The following is a 25657-nucleotide window of genomic DNA, read 5'->3' as shown; positions in this document are numbered from 1 at the left end:
TGGTGGGGAGGTCGGGATGGCAAGCAGCTTTGTTGTGAAACTAATAGTTCACAGCAATCTGAGGAGATTAGTGGTCCACTGTACAACTTCGGGGCATGCCTGGTACCAACGTCTCAACTTTCACAACATTAAATAAATGATGTTTCGAAAGAGTTGAATGTCATCATTCTCAACCCAAAGTCCCACCCGAGTTTAGAGACACGTGTTTATCACCACCATTTAATATGAAAAAAAAAAAAGAGACCCAAATGGTTCATCCGTTTTGACAAATACCAGCAAGATTGGAGTTTGATCCTCAAACTTGCAAATTCTCCTTAGATCTTGGCCTACTTTGTAAGAAACCAGAAAAAAGTGGAGAAAAAACCATGTCATGAAGCGAATTTATCATCAGCGACGCAATTCTATGCAAACTCATGAGCAAATTTTGATGGTTTAACACCTATAAAACATCCCCACCGTGAAATGAACATTGAACTCACATCCTTTGCATAAATCAAAAGAATAAATGGAGCATACACGGCCTTATCACTAGTATAATTTCCTTACAACCAAGAAAGCAAAGAAGAAATCAGCAATTTATTATGTCTTAAACCAACAAAGCACCTAATATAAAACAACTCTAAGCTACCTTCAACTTTTTAAAGCCCTGCAACACCAAGTGAGAGTTGATGGAAAGTGCAGCACTTTTAGTTAATGGTCTTAAAATAGGCCAAAGGTTACTCAATCACAAGCTTGCATCCATCAAATGGCTCAAGAAATAATGTAGCTTCCTGCTAGCAGAAATTGATACATTTTGTTCTTTTTTTTTTTCCTTTACAAGGTGAAGGTTTGCAACAATTCAGTTAGTTTTATTTTGAAGTTACTGTCTTTTCAGTAATTACCAACCCTTTCATATGCATGCATTAGAATTGAGTCTTGCAGATATCATGCATTACTTGAGGAACACAATGAAGCAATGCAATTGCAATTACTGGGCAAGGATTGCTAGAACACCGAAATAAAGGTTGTTCACTACTCTGAGACCCTAAAATATATTTAACAACATATCCAAGCTCTAAAAGAGAGAGTTGGCGGATGCATAGAATCCTCATAAACTTATTTTTACCTGCACCAGTAAGATTACTTACCTTTACAACTCTGTATAACAGTCCAATGCCAAAATATGGTCAATCAATTTGTATTTCATGTTTCATATAGGCCGCTACAAATCATAGGGGAACCTAAACAGAAATCTTATGAACCTCGTGCGGGAAAAAACTAGAAAGCTGAGATCAAATTTTTATAAGCAAACCTCGTTCTATTTCTGCACAATGGATTTGACATTTCCCAACCACTGGATCAATTCAATCCTATCCTTATTCATCATATACTCGTGCAGGAAAACACAGAGTTCATTATTTACTCCCCTTTCTTCCAAGTAATCACCAAGTGTCCTCTGAAGCTTCCTATTCTTTTTCCTGAAATAACAACAAAATATCACTGTTGACTTTGCCAATTAACATTAGGAAGTAGAAACTGTACTATACAAGCTTGCAAGCTGTGCCTCATAACATACCTCCTCAAATCACGTCCCATGTAAGGGTTAATAATAGTCTTATCGCGATTTAGCAAGTAAACTTTCTGGATTTCTAAATGATCAGGCCAAGCTGAGCACAAAAATTCCATATCAGGATAACCTTGACCTTTGGAAATATCAACAAGCAAGCTAATGTGAAGAACCAAATTCTCCCCGGTGCTATCTTCTCCAGGCTTAGGAACAAAAACACAACCGTCAAACATAGTTGCTTCAATTTTAATTTCTTCATATTCTCCGCATTTTCCCCTCATTGTCATCCACTTCTCTCCCGGTCGGTCTTGGACCGTAAATGAATTGAAACTCGTAGCCGGCTACATAAATCGTGAAGAAAAGAAATGAAATAAAATTTGGGTGCAAATTACTTTGATAGAAATAAATAGTTACCTGATGGGGAGGAGCGTAGTCGTGCTGGTACTCGATCTCGTTGCTTAGGATTCTGATGATGTTGGCAGTGAAAGGCGATTTGTGGGTTTGGGAGGTTGCGTAGGGATGAAATTGGAGTAGTGAATATGCAGATGCGGTTCGTGATTGGCTGCCATTAGTTAGGGTTTTTGAAGCAGCAGAGACAAATGCTCTTGGAGCTGTTGGAATGAAGCGAGCCATTTTTAGTTTGACTGTTGGGAATTCAGTTTCCCGAATCAATGAAATGGGGTTTTAGCTTTTAAGATTAGGGTTTAAAAGATTAAACGAATCAGGAAAAGCAAAGTTCAATTTTGGGGAAAAATAGTACTAATAAATGGAGAACAAAATTATAATATGTTGAATTTCTTTTTCTTTTTAATCTTTACCAAAAAAAATTATTTTTCTTCTTAAACTTTAAATTCTTATAAATTTGTTTACAAATTGGAGTGAAAAAATAATCATTTAAATGTTAAGAAACCATTGCTTCATAATATAGTGTTGAGAGGTGGCTGTAAGATGTATCCCCATTTGAAATCCTGATAAGCAGCCAAATATTTACATCCGATTTCCCGGTTTCCATTTCCCTTCAAAATTCATTGTTGGACGAAGACTGCAATCAAGGCTTGAAAATCTTGATCCAACAGCCCATCCTGCTTCAAGCAGATTCAATGTCAAAAGCCCATATTTCTGCAATCAACCAAGCCTGATAATATAACCTTTAATAATAATAAAATGTATTCATTTTAAGATGATATGGCATTTTTACTAGTGTGTTCATGATGCAATGTTCTTTGTCCATTGTTGTGTACCTAAATACGTTGCATCTTTACCTTATGGTTTGGGAATGAATTTTCTATTATTATGGTATCTTATATATTGCTTTCAAACTTTCAACTAACGCACTGTGGGTTTGGTTGGTATATGGTGGATATGGTTCAACTTGCACTGGGTCGCCATAAGCAAGAAAAAATGAAAGTCGATGATGTCAATGGCTATCCTAATTGCATGTGAACAGTTGGCAATGCCATTGAATATAAAATCCACGTCAAATGAATTCATCCATTCGAATGGGTGAAACAGTTTGATTTCTGATACTTACAAAGTTGAACTATGTCCTAATTATAATAGTAACAATAATATTGTGCGTGATTCCTACATTTTGGTAAGTGATATCCCAATTGAGGGGTTTTTGTCAAATGATTGGAGCTAACTTTCAGTTGTTCACCAGTCATTTACAAAAGCCAATTAAAGCTTGCAAGAAAAGGGAGGTAATGGCTTTTTTTTTGTGTGTGTGTGTGTTGTTTAGATTCTGTTTCCTACTTTAAGGACTAAATGATTTGTAAAAGAGGAATATATGGATGCCAGTTATGTCCAGCTACCTTAATCCCCAAAACAGGCAAGATCCATGGTTTTCCGACCTTAACCCGGGTGTCTCACACTCCACAGCAACAATTTATGTTCAATAGTCCCCAAATATATGGAATTCCACTGTAAGGATGGGTCTCATTTTTTTGGATCGTACTCAATACAGTTTGGAGTTGAGTTGAAAATTTGAACCCACCCCACCATGTTATTGCTGATGTTCCAACAGTTGGCAAGTGTAATATAACTTTAAAAAGAGAAACCCAACAACAGCATCAACGTTGTATTTTATCACTAAAATATTATGATGTTCCCAATGATTTGCTTAGATTAAATACTTTATACTTGGCATCTCTTTCTTTGGAAAATGAAAAATCTTGGGGTTTTATTATCTTTAGGGTTTGCCAAATAGATAAATATGGAAACGGGTACTAAAGGGTAGGTTTTTCCCCCTTCAACTCAACCACCCAGAGCAGAACAATATTTATAAAATGGATAAACAAATTCACACCTAATCCTAAAGTACAAGACAAGTCACAGCCTAACAAAACTTTTTTATTATCGACGCGCCTAAAATAAAACCGTATACATACAAGTTGGGATCTCAACTTATGCCTAATTCCGAGTCCCGCCCGATAAAGTTAGCACAGTCTCATCTCATTTAAAAAAGTCTTGGTTTATTTAAAAGAAAAAAGAACACTCCTTTCAAGGTGAAAATCTGTGGCCTGAAATTAACGAACCAGATTGGCTTTCCAGTTTCCACAAACAAAGACAGCCATGTTGTCAGACAAACAGTCAAACACTATACAATTTGGCCATTTCCAACATCCTTCGAGTGCCGTTCGATCTTGTACGACTACTCTCTTTTTTTTTTTGTGGTTCCACCAATGCTCTCAAGGTTTAAGATTACGGACCAATGAAGAAACTTGCAGTTTCAGGGATCCGAGACAGGGTCTAGTCAACCTTATTGAGGGTTGCTTGGGCTGTTATAGGATCCAAAAACATTGGTTATTAGTTCTTACACGCATCCCCAAGGAAGCTCATTTAAAGCAAAACGAGATCTACATCTTCCTTGCACCTTCTCCAAGATTGGTAACTTGGAGATTTCCCATTACAATTACTGTTCCAATCATAACAGCAAAGACTTGACATATACAAGGAAAGGGGAAAAGCAGAAAAGGCATGCATTACAGCAATGAAAGCATTAGAACGAAACAGTAAACATGAACAGAAACATTAAGAAAGCTCATTGAATCTGCATGTATGGATTACAACAAGGGGCTCCAACAAAACTAACAATCGCAATAATTTCCATATAGAAGCACGTAAACATATTAATCTCTTTCGAGAACACAAGGGGGAAAGGATTAGATCTATCTATGTATAAATCTCTCTCTCTTTATAATTTTGTTCTCCTATTGTAACAATCTTCTTATTGTACTATGTTCAAGAACAAATGGGGTTAGTGAGGAATCAAATAGCGACATTATCAACAAAAGATTAAAAGTAATGTAGGAGAGCATCAGGACAAGGAAAAATCCTTCACTTTTTCCAGGCATAGACAAGCAATGAGAAGCCAGTAGGAGCACTTAACTCGCTCTCCTCCACGCTTGCCCACTCCATTACGGAAGAGCTGCCTGCTGATGAAGCTGAAGACATCGAAATGGAAGAAGAGGATGAGCTTCTTGCAGTTCTCAAGAAGCTTTTCCTCATCTTTTTCCATTCGATTCCATTCACGCCAAAATTACATGAACTTTGCTGCCACAAGACGACCTCATTCTTCTCGTTGAAAGGACCAACTACCTCTTCAACCCCGTCTTGCTGATAATCACCTTCAAGAATTTCAGAGCCTTCGTTCTCAAACTTGAACATGAAAACAGCATGCCCATTGTTCAAATCTTGATCAAAAAACCAGTTATACACGTCCCAGGAGACTTGTATTGAGACGCCATCTACTTCAATCCGTTCGTTGCCTCGAAATTTCCACTTAAGTCGCTTTATTTGTAATACCGTATTGTTATCAACGCTAAAACATAGCTTTCCATCCTCGTTGGCCTTAAATTCAATGGAAATTTCCCTGTTTCTGCCTCCAAACCTGGCTTTTGTGTTGTACACTTTATTGCCAAGTACGTGTTCTCTTCTCAAAACGAGAGATTGGCTTTTCCCAGGCCTTTGAGCTCTAGCTCTGGCATAAGCTTCCTTGGCAGAATCACCAACGAGAAGCGTCATTTCTCCATCAACAACAATAGCAATATAGAATCCAGAGTCGGGCTCAGACCCGGATCTGAACTTAGCTCTGGAGAAGTCCCAGAAGACTTGAACATTAGGGACTGTGGCGCTGCTGAGTTTCCTATGTCCATGTTTCTTCCAAAAAATAAAAGGTTTGATATGCAGATGAAAATGGAGGGTGGAGAAGGAAAGGGAGGCAGGGAGAGAGAGCGGAGAAGAGGGAGAATAGTGAGAGGCAGGATGGAGGTGGAGATGGAGGGAGTGACCAAGGAAGGAGCGGGACCAAGTAAGGGAAAAAAGGCCTAGATTTGTGTGGTAGAGACTCGTAGCAAGATTCGTTTTACCTGAGGATTGTGGTGGCGGCGGCGGCGGCGGTGGAGGAGGTGCTAAGAAGTTGTTGTCAGCGTTGGCGCAAGGTCTAAAGCAAGAAGGGAAAGTAGGAGAATGGCGGTGGCATTGGAGCGACATGGTTTGTTGGGTTTGAGATAGTGCCAAGGAAGCTTCAGGTATCAAGGGGTTTTTAGATGGATTGGAGGCAGGATCTTGGAAGGGTGGGGGTTTTTAAGGGGTGGAGACTTGACACTTTCCAACCTGATTATTTTGGAAAAAGAAAATACACTAATCAACTCAAACAGTACCATATTAAATACCATTCTTTTGAAGGTCAATACATTTTTTTGGTAAGGAATCGCCAGTAAATTAACAAACAGATTAATGTTTCTTGAAGTTTGACCAAGGTCAAACCAAATTTATTATATTTATATTTTTAAAATAATCCATAATTTCTAGCCAGTAAGTAAGCAAGCCTTGTTGAGTCGAAGAGATAGGGAATTACTAAGAAATTTTCTCTCTACTTTTTAAACAAAGCGGGTTGAATGAATCTACCATAAACAATAACAGGTAAGCCCGTGAATTTACCCTGATTCTCTATGCCGACTTCAAACCTCTTTCTAAGTCAACGTAACTATTTGGTATGGTTATACAAAATTACAAATATAATTTTTTAAAGCTAACATGTGCAGGCTATTTTTATTTTTATACACTCTAAAAGACCTAATGAAGGCCACATTCTTAAATCCAAACCCATTCCTCGATCGTTTGGAGGGGTCAGGATAGATTTTGCCACTAAATGGCATTATTTCGACTGTCCAAACCAACGCTTAGAATAGGACCGCAAGTTTGGAAAACATGTACAATATATATTAATATAATTAATTTTAATTACGAAATATTTAAATAATCATTGTAATTTATGAGGCTTATTGGATAAATGTAATTAAAATACTTCAAATATATTTTTTAATTTTGAGAGGAAGATGCGAATTAAAGTAATTACGCAGGTAATTACAACCAAATCTAATTTTTAAAATTTATTTTATATACAATATTATCTTATAAATTTTTATATTATAAGCATGAATGTATATGGATGTTTATGATAATTATGGTAAAAAATTTATTATATTATAAATCCTAAAAATTATATTATACAAATATTTTATGTGTCTTTTTTAAAGTTATAACAAAAAATTATATTTTTTAAATCCTATTTTTAATTTATGTTAAAAAATTATATAAAAAATCATAAAAATGCTATAATATATTTATTAATAAAAATGTATGGTCGAGAAGTATGAACATAATTTATTTACGTGTCCATGCTATATATTATTTGTAGACAAGTATTATATTTTTTTTGCCAAAACTTATTTGTAAAAAAATGACTATCTAAAATTAGATAAAAATTATATTATTTATAAGAAATGATAAGAAAGTTATTAGATAGTTTATAAAAAAAATTATATATTATAAATATTATATTATTTTTTTACTTTTATCTACATATTATAAAATGGTAATAACATAGCATAATTTTTTTCAAAATTAAGTTTATATAAGTTTTTTATAATTAAAACTACAAACTATTTGCACCGTGAATCCATATATTATATGGTATCATTTGAAATAATTAAGTTAGACACAGGCACTAGAGACGACTCATTAACTCTTTAATGTGAAACATTTAAGGTTTCGAAATATGGTTGAGAGGACCTTTGTAATTCTAAAAAAAAAATTTGCTAATGATTTTTATAATAATTAATATTTTCTTTAAATATAAATCATGTAACTGTGTAATAACAATTTGTATAACTAAACATAACATAAAAAATTATAATGTCATTACACTGTCAACCAAACATGTCTAAAAGAATATAATTATATCTTCATTCAATTACTCAATATTATTTAAACATACCTTAAAAAGGATAGATTTTAACTTTAATATGAAGGGACAGTACTCTTAATAGTTTTTGGAACATAACACGTGTTGTTAACCAAGTATGATGCTGGAAATGGAAACAGAAATTACTTTAAACAGACATCCCAAACTGTTTGATTTAAACACTTGCTGCTATGACGATGATAACTTGCTCTTTCATTAAAGAAAAGATCATCTAATTGTACAACATTTGCTAAGTGAAGTAGGGTCATCGAAAATGGAGTGATGGAAATGATGATCCGCAAGATAAGAAGGAGCCGTGTCCCAGCCATATTCATCGTATTTATTTATTTCTAGCCATTACCGGATAACTCTACCAGCGAAGCTGGCATTGTCTCCTCGTTTGCTCGGTGTCCCTTACTTGCTTTTAATTCGGACAGCTGGTACATCCATGTACTTGAAATTGTGTTGGACCCTTTATTTATTTTTATATCCTTTTAGGTTGTAAATTTGCAATCCTTCCGTCACCAAAATACAATTTCCCACGGCCCAATTTGCTGGAGTCGGTGAAGTTTCCAGGAAAATGTTTCAAGACTTGTTTGATTTTATTATATCCAGCGTTATCCCTAGACTTTACACTTAATAGGTTTTTATCACATTCATTATACTACATTCTTATCCTACACGTGTATAATAAACAAATGCTATCCAACCAAAATTTTAGAATATTTACTGTGTCAGACCATTTTATTTATGATTATTTTTTTTCATTTTAGGTATCTGGCAAAATATGATATCATGAAAACATGATACGTTATTTTATTGAACGCTACAAATTTGGATAAATTAACAAATTATGTACGAAAAAATTTAAAAGACCTATTTATTTATTTGCATTAGGCAGTGTTAGGTCTCCTCGTCTCTCTTCGGCAGATCCTCTAACTGACCTACTTTTTCACCAAAAATCCGCAATTGATTTGACGGATATTAGCATGAGTGTGGATCAATCGACAATGTTCCTCCACTCTTAATTTTGTGGTTTCATTTCACTCTTCAGTAGATCGTCATAAATTAGTGTTGTAATGGGGTTAAACCATACAATGACAGTTAACAGTTAAAATTGACCAACGAACTCAAAAATCAGATGAACCGAAAAAGAAAAGAAAGCAAGTAGAAGCATCATGGAAGTAGGAACGTAGTTGTAAATAACAAGTCAATGTGTGCGGGGCGGAAGATGTATGTATGATCTTTTATAAAATTAGACGGCGTCATAAAATTCAGGCAGCCTGCATCCCATGGATTGATACAATTGGATGTCTAAATTGACCCTTTAATATAACATTACTAATTTGGGTTAAACTTGATCAGTTCTAAGTACTTCTGTTTTTCGCAACTGACTTTTCAATTCTTGCAAAGAAAGAATTCACTTACCTTTTGAGCCTAGGAATGTTGTTAGTCAAGGAACTAACCCAAACTAAAATTAAAGAATCATCCAAACTCTTTACTTTTCCCAAGTGAGAAGTTGAATCCTGGATCACTGAGAAACTTGAAGGGATTTTATTATACAAATTAACTAATCCACGGAACAATTAACGATTGAAGTGTAGAAGACTTAAACCAGGTGGCTTGTCAAAGTAAATTGTCAAGTAAAGAAGAGAGAAAGTTGACCACAAGACTCAAAGTAAAGGCGTTGAACACTTTGATGGTCAAAGTTGAATCTATTTCTGCCCCACCCAAGAAGCAATTTGCAGCAGAAACACAGACCCAAGATAAATGAAAAGATCCCTTGTGAATTTTGTTCATACCAAACAGCTTGCTGGGCAAAAAAAGAAACTAAAAGTTAATTATATTAACCTCAAACACACAATGGTTCAAAAATCAATGGCCTTAGGTTTTGAACGAAAAACCTAGCTACCTGCTAACTTGATAATTAATTTACTGATTTGTGAAAGGAAGGAAGGTTCTGTCCATGATAGTTTAATATAATACATCCAAACTTCAAAGCTAACTCATTACCTAGATATTCTCCAAACTCTTGTTCCTGCTGCTACATATGCCAGCTACCACACTACCCAATAGATGCCTTTGTATTTCTCGCTTATTAATTAAGTCAATGTTAAAACTACTTTAATTTATTAGGGTGTTTCTCAATCTTTCTGATCCCCATAACAATGGAGTTGGTGAGTGAGTGAGTGAGTGAGCGAGCGACCAATATATGACTATTGAACTCTTCCATCAATAAGATTTGGGATTCCACCAATACATGACTATTGACCAATATATGGCTTGCCCTCGAATTTTTTATTCTTCAACTGTGGCTGCTGCTAAAGCTAAACTGAGAAATGGTTATAAATTTTAATCTTACAATTTCATGAAAATATTATGGTTAAAGTCTGCTTCTAGTCCCTGTACTTGCATAGAATTTTATATTTGGTCCCTGTATTTTAAAAGTTAAAAAACTCAATCTTATTACTTTTTCAATTGATAATTTCTACCAAAATTTATCAATTTAACATATTTTATTTTCTGCTTTATCATATGCCACATCATATAAGGATAGTCTAATAAAAAATTTTAAATTAAATCTCAAATTTTATCAAAATATAGGGACTAACAACAAACCTAATATTATATTAACTTCCGTTTTCTATATTATTGCATATTTGCATGCGTTAAGAACACATAATCACCCAAGTTTTGCAAATGTTGGAACTGGCTTTAACCCCTGGCAATAAGCCCATCTTTTCAGGGGAGTAGCAGCTGAAGGGAGGCTTGGCACCTACCTCCATTCAGAAAAGGAATATTTATGTTTTGCCCTTTCTAGAATTTTAATCTCTTTCTCAGCCCTTAGCATCTTTATTAAAAAATTTATGTTTAGCCCCCTAGATTTTTTTTATATTCTTCAAATACCATGCATTTTTTTAGTATATGCTAAATTTATGTTTAGCCATTCTAGATGTTTATTACCAACAAGTGTTAGGTGTAGTAATAAGGTGCATTGCATTCTCGATAGAAAATATAGATTCAAATCTTGAAAGTGGCATTATTAAGAGGAACAGCTATGAAACTTGAACATGGATAACATGTAAAATTCTAAAAAAGTTTTTAATTTTTATTTTGATAACACTTTTAATTAAAATCTCCTTAATTATTCATTAGCATAATTTATTTTTCTAAACATATATAATGTTCTGTTTTTCTTTTGTGACAGAAATAATTTTATGCTGCAAGATTCCAAAGCATGTTGAGGTTGTACAGTAAAGAGCAAAGGCGACTTATCTGGCACGTGAACTCTACTAGTCTGGTTCAGTGGGAAATAAGACTGAGCCCAACTTTAACATCCGAAAGTGGGTTTGAACTTGGAAGATATAATCCTTACTGAAAGGCTGTCAGCCCTAATCCGCAATCATGACTTATTATACCAGGCCGGGCTACCCATTAAGGCATTAACTAGGCACCACGCAATGACTGGTTTTTTTAGTATTTTGCTGTATTAATTAATGGAAAATCATTTGTATAAAGATAAAGAATATCACTTCTAGCATAGGGTCTAAGGTAAACTAAAGTATGTCTTTTCTCTCAACAATTTATCACTTAATCTCATCCTTTTCTTTTAACATCTTTAAACAGTGGCAATAGCTGTCAGAACTTACACATTCGTGTTCTGCTGGAGTAGCAGTTACCTACTTCCAAAACATGTCTTTATATTGTACTGAAAGATAAGCTGTTATTAGTAATATACCATTAAGGACTGGACTTAAGACAAGGCAGTGGAGCTGAAACAAAGTGTTTTCTGTCAGCTCTAAAGTAACTCTTGCTTGGTCTGATAGTGGGGTAGTAAATGAATCAGAAAAAAGAATGTGCCCCAATGCATTCTTCATCAATGGCTCGCTCCTATGTCCTGCCAAGCTAACATAAAACTGTTTACAGTTTACCTAATCTTGAAAAATCATCTATAAAGTGACATGCCTCCAATTTTCCTTACCATCTTCAACTATACTGTATTGCAGTCATTGATAACTGATTGAAATGAACCGTGCTAAAAAATGCTATAGAAAAAAGCAGTCACCATCAAAATGGAATCTAATCAAACCATTGAAATTGAAAATCCAACATTTGAACTATTTTCGGTTGTATTTTTCATTAAGTCTTTCAGGGAATTGAAATTTGATACTAGTAGATTACAGGGCAGGTATTGCTTAAGAGAGGTTTCAATATAAGAGCTTCAATGATACTGGCTGTGATGCCACTAGGTGAAGAAAATGATACTTACAATCAATTGATGCATAATTAATTACATTAAAGATTCTTAATAATAAATATGAGCATGATTTATGAATGGAAAAGAGCAAAAGACAAGAGTAAGAAAGGGTGTAGGGAATGAAGGATGGAAAGGAAGAAGAACAAGAGGGTCCTCTTTCTTTTTTGTCTTGTCTTTTTAACATAAATAAATGGAGATTTAAGAGCTGAACCATATGCATGTTGGCATTCACATAACCATCCATGTGAACAGAATGGAGAAAAGGGGAAGACCATGACATGCCATGGCATGGCATGCACTGCACCATGATGTTATAGGCGCTACCAGTACATACAAAAAGATGAGCTTCTCCTTGAAAAATTTTAAAGGTAGAGTTCATGCTCCAAAACTTGTTGAAAGTAGTTTTGGCCTTTTCAGGGTGTAGGCCAACTACCTTTTGGTAGCACTCTTGAAAAATATGTTTTAGCCTTTTGGATTTTTGCATGACTCACTTCCTACACCGCATTTAAAATGAAGATAATACCCCATTAGGAAGACAATCTCAGCACTAATAATGGGTGATTTCTGGAAAGGGTTTTAAGGCTATATGATTGCCTCTATCCCCAACAGTTCCTCACGAGATTCTGTACACCATGATTGGTTTTTGACCACTTTTCTTCTAAGGAAGATCTCATCCTTGACTCTTGTGTTCTTCCCTCTTTTTTTCACGAAGAAGTGTGATTCAAAGCAAACCTTTCACTTTGAGTTTGTACGATTTTTTTTTTTACTAGGTTGGTAACATGGAGCACTCCACTTATTTGACCAGACAAACTCGGTTATGTTCAACTCAGAACTTGCTTTTCAACATCAATTACCAACAGGCCCGTTTGGCATCAACTCTTTGATTAGAAATCTTATAACAGACCATCCTGCTAAAACTCGCCAAACTGTTTCAACATTTCTTTTTTTTCTATGTTTTAGTTGATTTGAGACGGTATTGGCTCGTGACAAGTTCATTTCATACAGGTTGCCAGATTATTGTACTTGTATGAAATTTGTACTTGCCCATAAGAGCCAAAACTGACTCAAATCTTTGATTTGAAAGATTATACAACACATACATATACAGAAATATCAGGGTAAAATAGGATTCTACTACTCTTAATATAGATATATAAGTTAAAGAGCTAACTTGAAAACTTATCCGGAAAATTGATCAGTTCACAATAAAGTGCAATTACACTCTTTGTCTCTAAGCAGTTTACCAACCGAATATATGAAAATGATTGTAGCAGGGCAATGCTGTAATTGGTGGGCATTGCATCAAGTTTATTGAGATAAGGAAATTGGTAGGTCAGGTTAAAAATGTCGAGAGGCCAAAGGTGACAGAAGTTCAAACTTTTAATGATAGTAAACTCACTATCATGCCATGATTTAATCACCTTTGCTGAATCAAAAGTAAGAACAATATAATGAGAATAAAAACAACTTTATTTTAATGGTTGTGGGGAGCAAAATCAATTCCCAAACAGGTGAACCATCATGAAGTTTCATTGATGGAGACTACACACCAAGAACCAAAAAGCAAACATTCATTTTTAATACTTAAAATAAACCATCCATGCAACTTAATCATTGAAAAATAGGTTGAATTATATTGCTCGTAGAGCTGTTTACAAGGGATTTTATTTTCTTTTGGATCAAGTTAAATGGTCTCTCTATATCCAAAAAAGCAGGGGAATCCCTGCTTATGCTTTAAGACTACATCAGTTAGAAACTGTTGTTTTAAATTAATGCTCTAGTTTTGTTTCTTCATTCATGGGGTTGTTTCATTTGTTGTCTTACCAAATTTAGAAAGTGAAAAAGGCTACCATTTTTAGATATACTGTTTGATAAACTTAGAATAATGGTAGGAAGTGCTTGCCAGCTTACTTTATGTGGAGATTAAAGTGGGGGAATGAAGATAGAAAAGAATTTGCTTGTCTTACAGTGACTGTGGGTTTGGCTTGACAGGATCCGAAGCTATGTCTGAAGATCATACTGCCTAAGATAATTAACATGCCTTCTTTACCTGAAAATCATCAGAGAGAGAGAAGAGGATATGAAAGATGGGCCTACTAAAATCATTAGAATACCCACTCAATCACATTCAGTGTCCCTTTCCTTTATCGTTAGCAGCGGCAATCCCCAGCTAAAAGCCTGCGCTTGGTTGAAATGGAACCTAACTCCCCCCCTCCATCCCCTCCCCTTTCAAACCTAACAAAGGAAAAAAAAGGTCAGTCATTTCATCATCCATGGTCCTCACAAGGGAGCTTCATGATGTGCATTGCTAAAGCATCTTAAAAACTGTGAAAATCCTTGACTTTTGAATGATCCTCGTAAGCCATGTAATATTTTCTTCATTAATATGTTTTCTAGTTTTTGTTCTGAATCTATAATGTTCATTTGATGATCATTGATTAATTTCCAAAACATTATTATTTCACAAGTCCGAACTCTTGATCATGTTAATGCTTCCTCATCAACTACAAAAGACTCTTGCCAAGAAACAAAGGCAGAGATGTTTCTATCATATTATACTAAAACCTTGTGAATTACATGTTTTAAGAAAGAAGAAAAATCACTAAAAGAAGATCCGCCCATCACGGAAAACCCTATGACAGTAACGTTTTTGTTTATTGGTATGGGCGTGTAGCTCGACCGTTTGGTGTGGAAACCTTGAAAATAAACAAAAGATGACGGTTTTATTGTTGCTCTGAAAAACACTAGCATGACTTGCCTAATCTTGGCAGATAGCTACGTCCATTTGAATTGTGAAAATAAAGCAATGAAAGTAATTTATCATACACGACTTTGCAACATTGCTAGCAGAAGAGAGAAGAATGAAAAGAGAAAACTCCTACGGTTCATCCTCCGAATCCATGACTGAATAGTAAGAGACAGAGCAGGTGATAATAACATAGTAACATATATCATAACGGAACTTAATGTACACCATCACAAGGTAAGACACTAGAACCTACAGAGACGATCTACAACACTTGGAAAATAATATGTGGGAAGGTTCAAGGTTGCGAAGAATGGGTTAAATTAGCGAATCAATGCCATTGGCATGGAAGAAAATGTAAAAAACCAAGCCAGCCTTAACTCCTTAAGGCCAATGTTTGCTTTGGCAACACAGTTTATCAACCTCAACCCAACTTTTCATTGACCTGTGAAAGGGAGAAAAGAGAAGAAAGGTTTGGCCTAGACATTGCATATTTCAATGGAGCCATAGTCAAGCAGTTCCTCAATCATTTGTTCAATGTGATCCTCTTCAAGAGACTTGAACGGCTGGGTTCTTTCTACTTGAGCTTTCTTGACAACCCTATTGGCCTCTGTCTCTTGAACTGGCAATGGTCTCTTCTCCAGCAGGCGAACTCCCGTCCCACTACCTCTATCTGCAATGCCATTGTTGGTGATGATATGTGGAGTCGGTAGCTCACTTTTTGGCTTCTGCACTGATTGTTGTTTGGTCATTTGAAGTGAAGCCAAGTAGCATTTATGTAGTTTAGCTGTCAAAGTTGCTGAGAGCAGCTTGGATGATGATGACTGAGGTGCATTGGGATCGTAAGGGAAGTTAGTTCTAGTCCTAGGTCCACACATAAGCCTTGCAGCTTCATCATAGGCACGAGCCGCGTCTTCCGCCGTTTCAAATGTTCCCAGCCAAATTCTAGTTTTCCTGCATAAACCAAACGCTTCTGTTAGTACCCATAAGGAACAGAAAACCCATGCCTGAAGAGCTGTAATGTTCAGGGTTCACGAAACTCAAGTTAACTTACAAAAGAGGATGGCGAATTTCAGAAACCCAAGAACCCCAATGCCTTTGTCGGACACCTCGATATCGTTGTTGCGGTCTAGCCATGTTAGTGTAAAAGAAACGTTTCTTTTGAGAAAGTGTTTGCGGAAATGCCTGAATGAGCTAACGGGTGAGAGTGATGATGCTAGGGAGAGAGGGGAGGGGAGGGGCCTTTTTGTAGAGGACAGACATGGGGAAATCCACTGTCACGCAATTTGAAAAATTGGTGGGTCCCACAGAGTTTCAAGGGTCTTCTATCTTTTGTTCTTTTTTTTATCTACCTATTTAGTTACATTTGCCTAGTGATGATTGTTGAATAAATGTATAGGAGAAGCCAAATTTCAAACTTCAATTCACATGCTTATGAACTTATTATAACAATATATCTTGTTTCAAAAAAATAATTCTAGAATATAGAAATTCTAAGGTCAAATCCCCATAGATTCTTAAATTCAGATCATAATGACTTAAGTGCAGAAGCTACAAGTTGCTCCATAAAAAGAAAACAACAAAGAATACAAAAAGCTTATAATTTTGGTTTCAACTCTAAAAAAAATCTTTTAACATATCACAAAAACCATTTTTATTAGACAGTTTTGTGATGATAATATTTTAAAGAATCTTAAAATTTTCGTATTATCATGTTGTTGCAACCATTTGGTGTTTCATGTGGAAGTTTGAGCAGATTATTATTTTTATGTAATAAAACCAGCAAAGCAAATTGTTGCCTAAATGAAATTCTGTGCATCAATTAGGCTTGGAATACTTGAGTCAATCTTATGTTGGATGTATGAATCGAAGAATCTTGGACAGTCATAATTACCATACAAATCTAAATGATTTCATTCTTTTTCTCTCATTCACTATTTATCAGCTCAATTCCCCCCCCCTTTAAATCCTAGAGATATTGGGATTATCCCCTATCTTTGAACATATATAATCGATGAAAATTTTATGTTTTGTGCGACTATGATTAAAAAGGTTATTAATGCATATATCAATTCGCAAAGTAAAAGGCACGTTAAAAGGTAGTTAAAAGCAAGTAAGCAAGTATTGCTCAAGTTACTTTTTTTCTTAGCCGCTATTTTTATCTAATTAATTTACTTGATTAATGAATAACTAAATGATACAATAAGACAGTGGTGTTTTAACTTTTTCACACATATCTTGAGCAAATGTTGGCAACTTGATGTTTGTTTTTATGCTCTATTTTTGGACTCTTACCTGTTTCAATTTAACCCTAAATATCCAAAAATAGACCCTTTTTTTTATTTTGAACAGCACATATGTATATATAATAAACAGACGCTTGCAATTGCAAGTTCTTTCACGGATGCAAACATAAAAAGAAGCCACAGCAGCAAAACAGCATGTAATTGGATAGAAAAACATTTAAAAAGTTGGTCTCAAACTTGGTTTACAGCTAAACCTAACCTATAAATTCTATATTCAGAGAAGTCAAAATATGAAATGAGAGGTAAATCAATTAAGGCCTAAATTGGAAAGAAAGAAAAAAAATGAGAGGACCCACGCTTCAGCACAGACGCGTATTAAGATGAATCCAAAAAGAAGAAAACTAAAAAAAAGAAAGCATAAAACATGGGTGATGAAAGGTGATGGATATGGCTGTCGTTTCATATCCAACCTGTGTGGGTATCCATAAAATCTTTCTCAAGGTGAAGCCGCAGCCGCCCACCCTATTAACTGACAATACACGCTTCTGTCTATTTTCACAGCTTCTTTTCCCTTCAACTCGCCCACTCACACACTTGATTGAACGAAATAGAATTTGTTTGAGAAAAAATTTGTTGGGATAAGAACACCCGTCATTTTCAAACATTTATTGTTTGCCTTGTCTTATGTATTTTCCTAACCACATTTGTTTATACGTATCCAATTACCATTAGAGTCTGCTAAATCATGCTCACGGCTATGAACGTAGGAAATTGAAACAAGTTTCTTATTCTCTATATTCGGGTGTGGTTTAGTTTGATTAGGGTTGATGAGATGAGAAGAAAAAGGGGGAGGAAGATGATGTGATAGGAAAATGTTGTGTTCGTGAAGCAGGCCGCAGTCTAAGGGATTTAGGCGGTCAGCTAGCCAGGCTGGTTCTTTGAATTTTTTGGAAACCCAGTACAACTTATCCCATCATTAGTTTTGACATGAAAATGATATCCCATAATCTCCATGTGATCATGTCACTGTTTTGTTTCTCTGACCCTTTTAGCTACCATATATACGTTGATTACTCTGACCCTTTTAGCTACCATATATACGTTGATTACTACTGTAATGAATTTAAACAAATATATATATTAGAATTTAAAATTTTAAAACAATAGACTTAATTATTATTTTGTACATCATTCAAACCCATTTAGAATTATGCTATTTGTATAATGATAAAATAATTAAAAATAACACTTGAGATTGCTTATTTTTGTTTTCCAATCACAGTGTAAAGCCAAATCCAACCAAAATATTGAATCAAACTAACTTGGTAGGTAAGGAAAAGAGAAAGACAATAAAGTTAGTAGAGAAATGAAAACATAAATTAAAAAATTTGTAGCTTCAAAATAGGTACAAAAAGAAGTTGGTGATTGATGAAGCAGAAGCACATGTGTTGGCAAGTTAAAACTTCATATGCGTGATGGTTGATTGAAGAAAATCATGTGGCTGGAATAGGAATATTGCTATATGTATTGCAATTAACTATGTATTTAATTGGAAAGATCATGTGTTGCTTTGTTTGCCACTTCTTCCTCTTCCTAATAGATATATTAATCTTTCAAGCTAGAGTTTAAAAATAAAAACTATTTCTGACCTATATTCATGCCATGTTCATTGTATGTTTTGTTTTTCATCAAAATGTATTTCAATTTGGAATATATGAGTTAATAGAAAACTGAAGGGAATTAAAGAATTGAAGTACATTATTGCTTGTGGTTTGAATTAGAAATGTTACTACCTCAGAAAGAGTTATTGTGAAAACAAAAATTGATAAGCAAAAATGGCTAGAATTTAATAAAAACAACACAAAATATTTTCACAGGAAACAAAATTGGAAGAGTGAACAATGGGGATTGATTATGTGAATATGTGAGTTTTGTGGCAATTTGTAACATTATCAATAATAATTTGATTACCTTAAAAGCTATTCATATGATTTTTAATTAAAAATTGCACACGTAAGTAGTATAACATATCGATTTCACAAAGAATTATTACTTATTAAAATATTAATGACTAAATATTATTCTAAAATCTATCCAAATTAACCAATAATATAATGTTCTAACTAATATTACAAATTAAATCAAAATATTCAATCCATGGTAAAACCCTAAAAGCACGTAAAATGATACCTGGTAAGGATTTATAGTGAAGTATTAAAGAGTTTTAATGAGGTGATATTGTAAGGTTATATGGTGTACAAATCTAGTCTATAACAGCATATTAAAAACAAATCCTCCTTGTTTTCAAGGTTTTGGGCTTTGCAATATCTTTGAGGATCCATTTGTTTTAGGCTTAGAACCCATCCACTGGAATATAGCGCACAATCTCTAATCGGATTATTTGAGTTGAATCTTCGCCCCATTTGTATCAGCAACTTTTTTTTTCTCTTTCTTCACATTTCTTGGGCCTCTTCGTAAGAATAATATACTTCTCTTTACGAATTGAGCTAGTGCACTAGCATTCGGCGCCCCAAACTTAATGGCGGTCAAACTCGGTCTTCATATAAATTAGGGCCAATTTCAATTCCGTCTTCCCAGGGTTCTTTCTCTTTTCTTATAATCAGGGATTTTTCGGTCGTCGGTCCGAGCAGCCGATCGAAAGAAGAAGAAAACCAAAATGGTAATTTGATATTATTTCCTTTCTCTCTATCTTGTGATAAGTTTATGAGTTAATATACATGCTGATTGTTTGGTTTGATATTTTTCCTTTTGACATTAGTTCTTTGATTTAATCTGATGTTGATTTTGGTAGATGGAACCGAAATGAATAGCCGTCGCACAAGACATTCATAATAAAGAAGAAGTTGGCCAAGAAGAAGAGGCAAAATAGGCCTATCCCTCACTGGATCCGAATGCGCACAGATAATACCTTCAGGTTTCCTTTATTTTTATTTTTATTTTTTAATCTCTTGCTATTGTTCTTTTCGGATTTTAATTTTTATCGTTTTTTATTAGGTATAATGCAAAGCGCAGGCACTGGCGTCTACAAAGCTCGGGTTTTGAGGTTCTTGGTTGTTGTTTGTGTTTTGTAGCTTGATTTGTGACTAATTTTAGGTTAGTTAGTTACAGTTAAAGAAATAGATTATACACAACTTGTGGGTTTGTATTTAAATCAAGTAAATTCCAGTTTGTGTGAGGAAATTGTATGGGTTAAGGTTTAAAGATAATCTTTGAATTCAGGTTTTGTTTCAACTATATGAGTTCTTTTTAATGAGTTCTGGATTTAAGTTTTGCTTTGAGTAGGAAATCATGGGATATTCTAGCATGATTTAAGCATAATCATGGTCGCTTGTTTCAATTTCTTTTGCCTGGTGAAGTATGAAAATGATCATAGTCGATCAAAATGACGTCTTCAGATATGGCATTGTGTTCTTTATGTTGTAATTGAAATCACGAACGTGCTACTTGATGAATGGTGCATTGTCAGTAACTATTTTGTGAGAAACTTGAGAGAGTTCATTGGTTACAGATGTTGGGCATTTTATCGTTGTTGATATTGCATGATGCTTACCGTCATCAGTTCCACGTATGAATCAGTGGCAGATTAGACATTTACAGTAGTTTTTCTGACTCCAACATCAGACAGTATCGTCAAATCTGAACCATTCATGTCTGAGTCAGGTCACGATACGGTCTCAATATCCTATGGATTCCAATTCCAACAGCTCTCACTGATTTAGACTACAAAGAAAACCCAGATTGGGATTTTTTATTTATTCAATTATTGTCATATTTTCTTCATATAGGAACAACCAAATGTACTCATTTGATATTTTAAAAATAAATAAATAAATGAGATATATGATTATATTTTAATCCCGTTCACCCGTATATCAAATAACAAATCGAAATAAAAAGGGCGTAAAAAACAGTCATTGTGCCAATTAACATTTGGAGTTTGTTGTTTCTGTAGACATGATGAATCCATCATCGGACACGGTCATCAATCTTGAACCATTCAGATCTGAGTCGGGTGAACGATATAACCTTCCTATCAAATGACATTTGGCAAGTGACTATGCCTCACTGTTAAGTCTACTACAACTATTTCGTGAATGACCGATATTTTACCCCTTCACAAATCACAATCTCGCTAGTGACGGCACGCATGCGGTTTCCGATTCCAACACCAATTTCACGGTTTTAACTAATTTTTTTTAGCTTAATAAATAATAAATAGACCCAGTTTTGAATTTTGATCATCACGTGCTTTCGCTTCGAACTCATCGCCCCTTTATTTCTCTAAGGGCTAGTTTGGATGGGCGGTGTGTTTACCTTCGGTGAGGTTAAAAACAGCGGTGGCGTTGAGATTAGTTACTGTAGCGGTGAGATTAGAAACAATAGTGGTCCGTGTGTGTTTGGATTCAAACGCAGCTGTAGCGGTGAGGTGAGAATGAAAAATGACTATTACAGACATCAGAATTGATATATAATAGAATGAAAAATCTGCAAGAACTATTGGTTCATGTTTATTGCTTAAAAATCTATCTACAATACAATTTCTTCATGTTTCTGTCAAATAAAATTAACAAATGCTAATTTTTTTATCTATTTTAGAATGATTTGACAAAAATTATAAATTAAAATACTCAAATAAATTTTTTTCTAAAGTTGGAGGACTAAAAAGGTTATTATGTCGAAAAAGAATAATAATAAAACAGATAAACGTGTAATTCACAGAAAGGATATGGAAGACTATTTTGGTCTGTTATAATGTCAACTGCACTGAAAGTCTCTACCTGCTAGTATTTACTCCAATTGAAAATCAGCTGATCAGTGTGGTTGAAAAGCAACCTCACTGCACTGATACCCCCAACCAAACACAAATGCAGTGAGTTTGGCACATCTTTTCTTTCAAAGGTGACTCACTGCCTCACTACCTCAATCCAAAGGAGCACTAAGATCGTTCTTAAGTGAGAGCTCACCTCCTTTCGAACCCAACCCCACTCATCTCCTTTCTCCTTCCCAAATTCACATTGTTAAAGTTTAGGGTTCAATCAACTACTCATCTGACTGTTAGATTTCCAGATGGCTTCATCGGTGTTCTCTTTAGCTTCTGCAACTCCCTCTGCTTCACTTTCTTCTCATGACATTGAAAAGGTATTTCTGATCCCTTTCTTCTGTTTTTATTTTACTTACTGTTTGGTTATTGAGAAATGGGAAGATATCTTCACAGGGAAAACTGAATCTTAGAAATACCAGCTTGTGCTTCAAAAAAGAGAAAAACAATCCCTTCATGAAAATAAAGGTACTCTTTTTTCTTCCTATAATTTTCTGTTCCATTCGCAATTGTAGATCAACTCTCCGTGTAGTTAAGTAATTATAATTGGAATTTTTCCTATATCAATGTATGTAGTAATCCACTTATGTTGCAGGGTTTACATAATTCGACTGCGGGCCGCTGGGATTTTTGTTCTTTCTTTTTTCCCTTTCTTTGCATCTTCATCCGAGTTATTTGGTTGTTTGCAGTCTTTTGGTCGAATATCAATGGTTGTCGCTTCCAATGTGTCTCGTTTTGAAGGTATAACAATGGCTCCCCCTGATCCAATTCTTGGGGTTTCTGAAGCTTTCAAAGCAGACAACCATGAGTTGAAGCTCAACCTTGGAGTTGGGGCCTATCGAACTGAAGAGCTAGAGCCCTATGTCCTTGATGTGGTTAAAAAGGTTAGTGAGTTCTTTCCTAAAGTAGTTGATAGTTCATATAATTTTATGAGTGGTGGTCTGCTCTAGCCTCTAAGTTCTCATTGACATAGCTTTTAATTTACTTTGCTTGTTGCTGTATGTGTGAGTATTCATTTCTTCAACAGTTATAAATTGAGCTGAAATTATTTTTATTCTGGAAACTGTCCGTTTCCTAGGCAGATAAACTTCTACTGGAGAAGGGGGAAAACCGGGAGGTAACTTAATTTACTAATTCGCATATATAACTGAAATCATCATCTCTTTTAAGGTTTCTAAATGTAGACTATTTTCACATGTAGTATCTCCCGATTGAAGGTTTGGCTGCTTTCAATAAGGTGACAGCAGATTTGTTATTTGGAGCAGACAACCCAGTTATAAAGCAACAAAGGGTACCTAAGAATTTTGCTGTTAAGGAAAAGTTTGAGAAGATTGAATTTGTTTCATTTTAATGTATGTATTTAATTTAACAGGTTGCAACAGTTCAAGGGCTTTCAGGGACTGGTTCACTTCGATTGGCTGCTGCGCTTATAGAACGATATTTTCCCGGGGGAGAAGTTCTGATATCATCTCCCACGTGGGGTGGGTAATTTACCATCTTAAACTTAGCTTGGAAATTTGTTCAATAGTATGTACTCTAATCATTAATGAAACTGTCTCACAGGTAATCACAAGAACATTTTCAATGATGCTAAGGTCCCATGGTCAGAATACCGATACTATGACCCTAAAACAGTTGGCTTGGATTTTGAAGGGATGATGGCAGACATCAAGGTCATCTTCTGCCTTAAAAAGCTCACAAGAAAAAATACCAATATCATCTCTCCCCTTCAAAGGATTTATTAAATTGCACTTTGCAGGCAGCTCCTGAGGGATCTTTTATTCTTCTTCATGGATGTGCTCACAACCCAACTGGCATTGATCCAACGCCTGAACAGTGGGAAATAATTGCAGATGTTATCCAAGAGAAGAACCATATTCCATTTTTTGATATTGCATACCAGGTATTAGTTGCCTGATATAAAACTTGGTTTAAGGTTGTGGTCTAAAATTGTACCATTATATAGAGTTCTGGTAAAGATAATATTTAGAGAGCTCGTTTATTTACTTTTGGTGATAGGGGTTTGCAAGTGGAAGCCTTGGTGCTGATGCAGCATCTGTGAGGATGTTTGTGGCCCGTGGTATGGAGGTCATTGCTGCTCAATCATACAGTAAAAATCTTGGCCTTTATGCAGAAAGGATTGGAGCAATTAATGTCATTTGCTCATCACCAGATGCTGCTGCAAGGTGCAGTTGTACTTAACATCATGGAATGTTATGTAATGAACCTTTTCGTCAATTAAGCTAACAACTAGAAATGCATGCAAATCAAGAATAGGCCATGTAGCTAGATTTCTTTTATTTTTCTGTAATTTTGCTGTGTTACATGCGGGGATATATTAATTTCCCTTCATTCTTGACAATGGTAAGATTGTGTTCAAGTAAATATGCTGTCATATTTAACACTCTTAACTTTCTGATACATAGAGAATTAATCTTACAGAAAATACTTGATGGTTATGTTTAATTTGCATCGTGAATCTGTTGGCAAAGTTATAACCATTGAATTATTGTCTTTTCACATCCTAGGTTCCTTCACCAAGTGCTCTAATGAATATTAATTCAAATGAGTCGCATGTTACACATAATTTAATACTGGCTTCTAGTCCTTGTGAACGGTAATTGATATATTGTTTAAGGGCTGTGTTCTATTCTGTCTGTCTATTTCAGGGTTAAGAGCCAACTAAAAAGAATTGCTAGACCAATGTACTCAAATCCTCCTGTTCATGGGGCTAGGATTGTTGCCAATATTGTTGGGGATGCAGCACTCTTCAAGGAGTGGAATGCAGAGATGGAAATGATGGCTGGGAGAATCAAGAATGTGAGAGACAAATTATTCGAGTCTTTCTTCCGAAGATAAAAGTGGGAAGGATTGGTCATTTGTTCTTAAGCAAATTGGAATGTTTTCATTCACCAGCTTAAATAAAGCTCAGGTAATAGCTTGCTCTCACCTTTCTTTTTCATTTTTGGAGTATTCATTTATTGCACTCTCTATATCACCACATCTTTGACCTATAACCTCGCGTTGGGTTCATGTTTTGCAAGGCCTTTGACGTATTAGAATTTAAACACTGTTACCTTTGAGTTAACATGATAAATGGATTCAAAATTCAGATACCTGACTGGTTAAAATTGGATCATGTCAATAATAGAAGTATCATATTATAAGTTTTCTGAGGCATCATAAGGCAATATTCTTAGTAATGGTTATTTGGTTTTTTTTTTTTAATAGTGTGATAACATGACCACCAAGTGGCACATATATATGACCAAGGATGGAAGGATATCCCTTGCAGGATTATCGTTGGCCAAGTGTGAATACCTTGCCGATGCCATCATTGATTCTTACCACAATGTCAGTTAAAATTAATGAAAAGCTGGGATGATGGTAACTTGGAATTTTAGTTGATTTGAACCGAAAACCATAAGGTGATTTTACAAAAAAGGATTTTGTAATAACGTGTGTTAGCTGGGCGTTAAACACTCATATATTTCAAGTTTTGATAGAGGTAATTTGCATCCTCTAGTTTGTTTTGCTGAATGTGGAAACTGGTGTAGTTTTCCAGCAAATCTAGAACGCATGGTTGTTTATTATAAGATTGCCTCCTACAATAGAGTTCCTGACTGATGATAGAGATAACTGTTGAAATTTAGGTTTCATAATTTGTTGTGTAATGTTATTTTCAAATGTTAAATAATTGTGTTTAAATCTTGGGATTATCAAGGATTGATTTTTTGTGTGAGAGCAAAAGATTAAGTGCTGCACAAAGCGTCT

The 25657-nt window shown here is 35.0% G+C and overlaps 3 protein-coding genes, 1 long non-coding RNA gene and 1 pseudogene across 4 annotated transcripts; 2 read left to right on the top strand and 3 right to left on the bottom strand.

Annotated features, from left to right (window-relative positions):
* Positions 1-1075: 1075 nt before the first annotated feature.
* On the bottom strand, positions 1076-2541 carry LOC107959006 (uncharacterized protein At2g39795, mitochondrial). Its single transcript, XM_016894950.2, has 3 exons — positions 1961-2541; positions 1556-1887; positions 1076-1457 (listed from the first exon to the last, which is right to left on the bottom strand). The coding sequence occupies exons 1-3, from the start codon at positions 2177-2179 to the stop codon at positions 1298-1300; spliced, it is 711 nt and encodes a 236-aa protein (XP_016750439.1). The 5' UTR covers positions 2180-2541; the 3' UTR covers positions 1076-1297.
* On the bottom strand, positions 1555-6231 carry LOC107960825 (uncharacterized). The gene is made up of 2 exons (XM_041112988.1): positions 1961-6231; positions 1555-1887 (listed from the first exon to the last, which is right to left on the bottom strand). Exon 1 carries the CDS (start codon positions 6035-6037, stop codon positions 4883-4885), a length of 1155 nt encoding a protein of 384 aa, XP_040968922.1. The 5' UTR covers positions 6038-6231; the 3' UTR covers positions 1555-1887; positions 1961-4882.
* An 8748-nt stretch (positions 6232-14979) lies between these two features.
* LOC107959007 (protein PPLZ02) lies at positions 14980-16206 on the bottom strand. Its single transcript, XM_016894951.2, has 2 exons — positions 15852-16206; positions 14980-15751 (listed from the first exon to the last, which is right to left on the bottom strand). Exons 1-2 carry the CDS (start codon positions 15932-15934, stop codon positions 15277-15279), a joined length of 558 nt encoding a protein of 185 aa, XP_016750440.1. The 5' UTR covers positions 15935-16206; the 3' UTR covers positions 14980-15276.
* Positions 16207-19446: 3240 nt separating this feature from the next.
* Positions 19447-20298, top strand: LOC107961371 (uncharacterized). The gene is made up of 3 exons (XR_001701274.2): positions 19447-19723; positions 19856-19978; positions 20059-20298. It is a non-coding gene; the product is annotated as an uncharacterized lncRNA (long non-coding RNA).
* Positions 20299-21847: 1549 nt separating this feature from the next.
* LOC107959008 (aspartate aminotransferase, chloroplastic-like) lies at positions 21848-25602 on the top strand (annotated as a pseudogene).
* Positions 25603-25657: the final 55 nt, after the last annotated feature.

Source organism: Gossypium hirsutum, chromosome A05 (genome assembly GCF_007990345.1).
Source record: "Gossypium hirsutum isolate 1008001.06 chromosome A05, Gossypium_hirsutum_v2.1, whole genome shotgun sequence".
NCBI lineage: Eukaryota > Viridiplantae > Streptophyta > Magnoliopsida > Malvales > Malvaceae > Gossypium > Gossypium hirsutum.
This window is presented reverse-complemented; position numbering and strand designations above follow the sequence as displayed.